Here is a 7,881-nt window from a genome sequence, read left to right as displayed (position 1 = left end):
CAGACATGGTGTCCAACACAAGCTTCCAGAGCACAGAGTTTTTTATAAGTAGTGGGTCATGTACACAGTTTCCAGACAGAGATGAGATTCTGAATGGGTGAAAAGGCAAGGGCCATGGTGAATAATACAGAAACATTGAGAAATCATTACAGGCATCAGGAAAAACATCATGAGGCTTGAGTAAAGATAACAAACAAAACAATCAGGAGTTACAGGGGTCTAACAAGTTTAAAATGTTGTGGGTTTTGCAATCAGAGATACAGAATTCCTTAAGACAAAGGTGAACCGCCTAGGTATTTTTACATTGCAAAGGAAGTGCAGCTTCCCCAGTGGCTTTTCTGGTTCTGCAAGGGAATGCATGAATAATGGGGCCCAGGGACTAACTGCTTTTCTCAGGTCTGTGGAGCTGGGCAAAAAGTTCTACTCCCTTTGCATGAGAGGAGCACCAGATTTTATATTAAAGGATGTGCAAAAGCATAATTTTTTATTTAAGGATTTATTTGGACTTTCCCAACAGTTGGAGAAGGTAACTTGTCCTCCAGTGCCAGTTGTTTTGCTCATCATAATGCTAGCAGATTCCAGCTAGGAGTGGTTCTCCACTTTTCCAGAAAGCAGCCCACTACTTCCTCTCCTGTGCTACAAGCTGGTCTCCCAAAAAGCATGGAGCTTCCCAGGAAGTAACTACACACATATGGCAAATCTGCAAACTTCTGCTTAGTTAAAGGATCCAAAATAAGGCAGAAAGTGTTTGCCTTTCTCACCCCACCAATTTTTCTAGTCACTAAGTGAAGCGCTTCAAATTGTGCTTCTCTGTGTGGCAAGGCACTCTGGGTTGCAGCACCTACCCTGGTTCGTTTTCCTTGGAAGCAGGTCAGAGGAGGTATATTGGTGTTTTGAAGTACTTGTACTGAACTATATTTATCAAGATGTGCTCCAAGAGAAGGAATTCCATTTTTAAGAAACTCCAGCATGATGGTGCCTCATACATGGGAATGTCCTCAGGATATATCCGATCCTGGCCTGTTGGTCTATGGTTCAGAAGATTCTCCCTGTCCAACACACATTTCTTATTGACACTTGCCAAGTTGTAACTGAAGCACACCCTGGGCGTACATGCTCAGATAATGTGAGAATTCACTGGGCATGGCATGGATACCAGCCTTGGGCAACATATTATCATAGTAATGATGAGGAATGGGCTGGTCATCTAGGTCATGCGCAAAAGGCCAGAAGCCATAGAGGGTGATGCGCTCACAGAACTCCAAAGCGACATTGACGAACATGAAACCAGAGGAAAGGCGCTGTGGATGAAAGCCTTTTTCCTTCCAGTGGTTACTTAGGGTGGCCAGGTAGTGTGGGTTGAGGAAGAACATCTGCTGAGGCCAGCCAAAGTCCTCCATGGTGTACAAAGCACGGTAGCTGAGAGTGCTGTGGCCCACAAAAGAGAAAGCTGGAATGAGGAAGAGGGCATCTCTGTAGGGGCGGAGTGCATCTGCAAAAGGTTTCCTCCGGGCCTGCAAGTTCTTGAATCTGCAGGAAGAGCAAAAGGAGAGGACAACCAAGCTTAGTACATTTACCAAAGTTGAGGAACCTTTGGGCCTGAGGAATTTTTTACTAGAACATGGAGGTTCACCATGCAGAGGAGGGTAAAGGCTCTGCCAGCTTCAGTACCTGGAAACTATGATCTGCATCTGTGGTTCTCTTCCAACGTTTACCTCCAAGCAAGGCCTGGAAAGAGGCAACAAGGAGGAAGGCCTTCTCAGTGGTGGCCCTCCAATTATGGAATAGCATCCCCAATGGTGACTGCCTGGTACCAATACTGTCACCTTATTGGTATCAGGTTAAAACTACCCTCTACTCCCAGGCATTTAATAGCATATGATAGGATATGTTCACTTTTTTTTAACAAATCTAGTTCTAATTTAAATTTTATATATTGGAATTTTACATAGTGTTTTGTTATATTTGTACTGTATCTATTTTTATTATTGTATTTATGATGAATTGTTGCAAACCACCTACAACAGACCTTTGACTTACTAAACTGTCCTTACTTAAAATGTATCCTGTGTGCACCCACACTTTTCCTTGGTTTTTCAGACCAAAATCCAGATTGGGAACATGGAATGAATGGGACCAGCCAGGAGCTCTATGGCACCTTAAACATTCCCCAGCTAATTGAATATGGCAAGGTAAACAAACACTTCCAAGTAGGAACAATTGTTTTTAGTTTATAAATTAAACATGCTAACTAAAACAAGGCAACTGGATGAGACAAGGTATGCAAATTTCTGTATTTCCTGTACCACATTCCTTACCTCAACTGAAGGATGCTGGGGTTGATTGTAATCAGGCTTGTCTTGGTTCCCACATCTTCAGAGAAATTCATGGGAGCCATATTGAACCTGGGTTTGGAAAAGGGTAGAAAATAGATGTTGTTAACGGCTTCCTTCTTGCCACTTTCTTTGAATGTGAATCTTCATCTGTGTTAAATTGCTTTTGGTTCAGTTTTGTTCCCAGAAGCATCTACATGGTGAGACAACATTAGTGTTTATCCTGCATTTCTTTTTGCAGTCAACTGCCTATTAACCAAGATCATAAATTGGCAATCATTCTTGCTACAAATAAGAAACCTGCAATCAAAACCCCTGCCCTGATGAAGAACAGAAACCGAGTGATTCTAGGCTTATTCTGGAATGCCAAGACTACAGATTAGCAGGAACAGATTACATGAGCAGAAATCCTGAAGATATTCTCCAATAAAGAAACAAAGAGGAAATGACTAATTAAAAGACTTAATTCCCCAGATAAAGGGGGAAAGATGACGTTTGTAGAACATTTTATGAGTTCAGCAATGAGCCAGCCAGTCAGGCAAGACTCTGATATGTTTCTTCAGATCTAAGCTCCCTTTTTGCAAAGCTGCTTTGTGGAAGTACTGTGGATTCTGCTTCCAAGTGGTGCCTGAGTAGTTCTAAATGGCTCAAGTTGTCAGCTGGGTCAATGACTGTATGAAAAACTGTAGAGGAATCTTACATAAACTGCTCTGAGCTTCCCAAAGGAATCTAAAACAATATGCAGCCAATAAAATTTCCCCAACATCAGCTTTAGAAAAGCCACGTAAGCCAGTGGCCGAATACCTGTGAAAGACCCCAGCTTTAATCCCTTGCATATCCAGTTAAATGACTGTAGACAGCAAAGCTGGGAATTACTTCTCTCTGCACAAGGAGTAGACAATATTGAGCAAAATGTATGCTTGAAAAGGCCTTCTTGAATGCCTTGGACAGCTGCTGCCAGACACTGTTGACAATAGAGGACTTTTAAGGACAGATGGCCTGATTCAGTATAAGCCAGCAGGCTATGTTCCATCTTAAGGGCACTTCCACATTGATGGACCCAAAATTACCTAAGATCCACCCCTCCTACCTAAAGTGCCTGCAATCACACTCAAAGAAAGAAAATTACCTGACTACTAGATCCGCTTGGTCGATCTCATGCCCACAGTGACTGTTTCGTAGGATTCCTCCATTGCCCACCACTGCACAATGCCCATAATGAGTGTCTGAGAAGGGTAGTCTCTAGATGTGGGGAGAGAGGGAACAGTCTGAAGTACATTTATTTAAAAAAAATCTTTATACGTGAATATGTATGCAGGAAGCTCTCTTCTACAGACAGATTTATTTAGCCAAGTAGATTGCAACAGGGTCTCCGACAGGGGTCTTTCCCTCCGGCTACCCATCATCCTTTATTTTCCAGTGGCAAGGACTAAACCTGAGGCCTTCCACGTATCAGGCATGAGTAAGGTGACCTACTTTACAAAAGGCAATACTCTATTTGAAGGGGTGCCGAAGGACGTTCTCTGTTTGACGTCTGGTTTAAAACTAGAGAATCCCTAGGAAGAAGAGCCCAGGCCTTCAAGTTGCCCATCAGTAGGTAATACTTCGAGAGCAGACTACACAGGCAAAATCTTGGTCAGCCTTCCCCAGTATGGTGAGATCTATCGCATGACAATTTAAATTATAGCAATTATTTCCAAATTTGAATCTATAGATTGTGTGCATTTTTTCCACAGACCTGCATCTTCTTTTGTCATCTTCTTCAGTGATGCAGTTTCTTTTTTGGGGCCTTCTCTAAATGGCCAACCTAGCACGTGCCATACCACCGAGCCAAGGCCCTTGCTCTCTCGGTTGCAGCTCCTTTCCTGCCCATTTGCCCACCACCACCAAACAAAAATAAATACATTTCCCCACCTTTGGCAGCAGGTCAAACAGAACAGCATCCACGGACAACTTCCTGTTTTTGTTCCCATCAAAGATGATGCTTGATCCCAGAGGTGCATTTTCCTTAGTTAACACTAATGAAGAGGAAGCATTACAACATCGCCTTAGTTCTGCCCTGCATAAGGAAGGGAATGGGGTTAGAATTTCTCTGGGAAAGATAGTTTTTTCTTCCAAAAGCTACAACAAAAGCCAAGAATCTTCCAAATATGACCTCTGGAAATCCTGGAAAGACACAATGTTCCTTCTTCTCCCTTGAAAGCTATAATTGCCACAGATTACATTCCAGGGTGGCCAATTCACTCAACAGAAGAGCCACATATGGTAAATGTCAGATATGTCAAAGCCGCAAGTGGGTACTTGCAGATGGCGACAGTGGGTGGCAAGAAAGGAGCAACAAACAGTGAAGCGCAAAATTAACTCAAAGCGTCACATGCAAGTCCCAAGCCTCGGTTTGGCCACCCATGATATAAACACTCGAGGTTTTCTGCAGTTCACATCACTGAAGCAGAAGCTGTCCCTGTGATTGCAATCCATCTTCACAGGTGTCTGTCCAGGCAGGTGAGTGAATGGCATTACCTGTATTGGGCCACTGCGGTAACATCTGGTTCCCAAGGACATTCCTGCAGGAGTAGCAGATGCTCCAGGATCCTCTTATCCTCTGTTTGGATATTCCCCTTTTTGGCCATAAGATCCTGTTTCTCATTGCTGATTGTCTTGTGAAGCTGGACACTGCTCGCAACAGGAGAAGGAAAGAGAGATGGCAAAAGGCCATTTAGCTTTTTAAAATGAGAGAGTTCTCCTCTAGCTATATGTGTAACTATATAATATAGTTAAATATACAGATGGCCCTCCAATATGTATATGCACACACACCCCTACACTTAACAGTGCAGCTGCTCAGGCCAGAGCTATTCAGTCACTTTGACCAACTTTAATCCATGAAACCTTTTCTTGTTGCAATCACAGAATCACAGGTTTGGAAGAATGTAAGAAGTTGCCCCAATGGGAAACCCAGAAGAGCCTTCCCGCTCACGTTTCCCAGTGACTGGTGTTCACCGGCATATTGGCTCTCATACCAGGGGCAGCATATAGTCTTGAGGTCTGGGAAGCTGAAGACAGTCTTCCAAATCCAGCCCAAACCTATCACTAAACACCTGGGTAGGGCCAAAATGGTAAAAGAGTGTCTGAATTTCATATACTGAGTCTAGAAGGTCACCAAACCTTTGCACTCGAGATCTCCAGCATGTATTTCTAGGAGACAGCCCCACCTTCACCAAACACCTTCACCAAACATCATTACTTACCTTCCTGAGAAGGTCTTCATTTTCAGTAACTGTCTCGGTTCCCAGCATTTTGCTCGTAATCTAGCCTGCTTTCTGTAAAAGTCACACACAGGACTGTGATTAATTAAAGAGATCTTTTTCATTGATATGCAACTCTTCAGGTTCTGGCGACAGTGCAACCCATTAATTCTTCATTTCCCTGGTATAACCTGTTCCAACCAGCTGCATCTGACGTTTTTAAAGATCTGTGCATGGTCCACAGTTCTTCCTGAGCAGAGAAAATGCATATTTTCTGTGGAATATGTTTCTGTTGGATTGTTTCCTGGCCCTTGAGTTTCACTTTATTAGATATGTTTACCATCAGACCAGCACTCAAACTTTCCCTAATAAATCATGGTCTTTCAAGGGGCGGGGGGTGCACTCCTATCCAGAACAGGATGAGTAAGCAGCTTCCAAACAAAAAGAAAACTATCCATCGAAAATATCTCAGTCTTCTCTGGGCTGAGCTTCAGTTTGTTAGCCTTCATCCAGTTCAGAGGTGCAGTCAAGCACCAGTTCAACATACTCACAGCCTCAGCTGCTGGAGATGAAAAGGAGAAATGGAGCTGTCATCACTTTTCTGAGGACAATGCACTCCAAAACTCCATTCAGTGGTTTTGTGTAAGTAGCCTGGGGGACAAGACCAACCCCTTGAGCAAACCTAGGGCTGGAATGAAATCTAATGGAATCCAACCCTCTAGCATTTGCAGATTTCTTCTTGTGCTTGGAAAGCGAAGGATACCAGGATCAGTGGTATCCAAAGCTGTTGGTAGATCCAGGAGTATGAACAGAATTGCACACACACCTCACTACCAACAGTCTCCGTACAGGATGATGTTTCTGTACCAAAACCAGGCCCGGACCTCAACCAAAATGGATCTAGATAATCAGTCTCATCCAAGATTGCCTAGAACTAGTTGGCCACCATCCATTCAAAGACTTTGTCTAGGAAGGGAACACTCACCATCAACTTAAATTTGCTTGGATTTTCTGTGTTTGTTCAGGAGTGGCCTCACCCTCGCCTCTTTAAGGCAGCATGGGCCACCTTCTCTTATGAAGAGGCACTGAGCCCTTCCCTGGTCCTCCAGGTTCTTCCCCCAATGTTAGCTTGTATAATCCAAAAGGTCCACATATGCACATAGTTGAACGAACTTGTCCAAGCATTTTGTCAATATCTTTGAGCTATACCAACTGAAAATCATCTCTTGTAAGCCATCCCAAGACATCAGAGGTGGATGGGTTAGAAAAGCTTTAAATAAACAAATAAATTGTTCAAGGAAACTTGACCAGGCTGTGCCCTGGGTACCTTGGCTGATTTGAACTGCCATAAGATTGGAGTCTAAAGTTCCAGCAGGTGCACCAAAAGCCCAAGCAACCAACCAGTCCCGGTCTTACTTTCTCTGTTATGGCTTGGGCTAAGTGGTCTGTGATGTGATGGCTGCAGACAAGAGCCATCTCTTTAGCAAAGACCTTCAGGAAAAAGCAGTAACTCTGAAAGGGCTGTGACAAAATGTGACCAAACTGTTGGGTGGGGGCAGAAACAAAACACCAGGTGGGGGTGGAACTCTTGACAGTATTCTGCACTGGACCATTTAGTTGCCTGCCCCATGTTTTCCTGAAAATACAAGAATTCCGGGAGAATTCTGAGTGCCAGGAAAGCAAAGGGACCTCCTGCTACCTTTTCTGATTTTTTCTAGAAAACACATTCTCCCTGAAAAAAAAGAGAAAAGTCATACTGGAGATGTTTAGCTTTTCTCCTCAGAAATGTAAAATTACTAATTTAAAAATGGGAGCAGTGTTTTGTTTTCAGTGTCTATATTTTACATCCCCTACCATGCAATTTTCCATAACAGTTCAAACTTTGGATCATTTTGAAAAAACATATTACCGTGTTCCAAGGAGTAAAATCCTGCCCAGATTTCAAATGCAGGGAAACTATAGGTTACTAATACAGTGGAACAAACAACAAAATAGACCCATGCATCACCTTAAAATAATAAAATAAGCTTTATCAGGCATAGAAAATTACTTCCTGAACTGGATTGCTTGCAAAGAGCAAGGTTTGCTTTAGCAACATATAAAACTGTCACACTGACTCCAAGTCTTGGGGTGATTCCAGATGAGATTTTATCAACACATAGCCCTGCCACATTCCCAGAATCTTATTTGGGAACAGGGTGCAGACTCTATTATAATCTTGGGTGCAGGTCACTCTATTATAATCCTCCCATGTGTGTCTATCAAGCCGGATGAAATTTTATTGGCTGAGGGAAAAACTCAGG

General features: G+C 43.1%; 1 protein-coding gene across 1 annotated transcript; it reads right to left on the bottom strand.

Moving 5' to 3' along the window:
* Positions 1 to 1,067: 1,067 nt before the first annotated feature.
* LOC123018917 (alpha-2,8-sialyltransferase 8F-like) lies at positions 1,068 to 5,601 on the bottom strand. Its single transcript, XM_044421377.1, has 6 exons — positions 5,582 to 5,601; positions 4,854 to 5,006; positions 4,248 to 4,392; positions 3,463 to 3,575; positions 2,319 to 2,405; positions 1,068 to 1,530 (listed from the first exon to the last, which is right to left on the bottom strand). The coding sequence occupies exons 1-6, from the start codon at positions 5,599 to 5,601 to the stop codon at positions 1,068 to 1,070; spliced, it is 981 nt and encodes a 326-aa protein (XP_044277312.1).
* Between the last annotated feature and the right edge of the window lie 2,280 nt (positions 5,602 to 7,881).

Source organism: Varanus komodoensis, unplaced genomic scaffold (genome assembly GCF_004798865.1).
Source record: "Varanus komodoensis strain SLA01 unplaced genomic scaffold, ASM479886v1 scaffold119, whole genome shotgun sequence".
In the NCBI taxonomy this organism is placed as follows: domain Eukaryota; kingdom Metazoa; phylum Chordata; class Lepidosauria; order Squamata; family Varanidae; genus Varanus; species Varanus komodoensis.
Note: the sequence above shows the minus strand (reverse complement) of the source record. Positions and strands in the feature narration are given on the sequence as shown.

Excerpts from the sequence above, each read along its gene's own strand:
- LOC123018917 (XM_044421377.1), bottom strand. The coding sequence starts at position 5,601 with ATGAAGACCTTCTCAGGAAG. Across the intron at positions 5,007-5,581 it reads ATGAAGACCTTCTCAGGAAG|TGTCCAGCTTCACAAGACAA; the intron begins GTAAGTAATGAT and ends TGTTGCGAGCAG. Across the intron at positions 4,393-4,853 it reads ACCGCAGTGGCCCAATACAG|GGCAGAACTAAGGCGATGTT; the intron begins GTAATGCCATTC and ends TTCCTTATGCAG.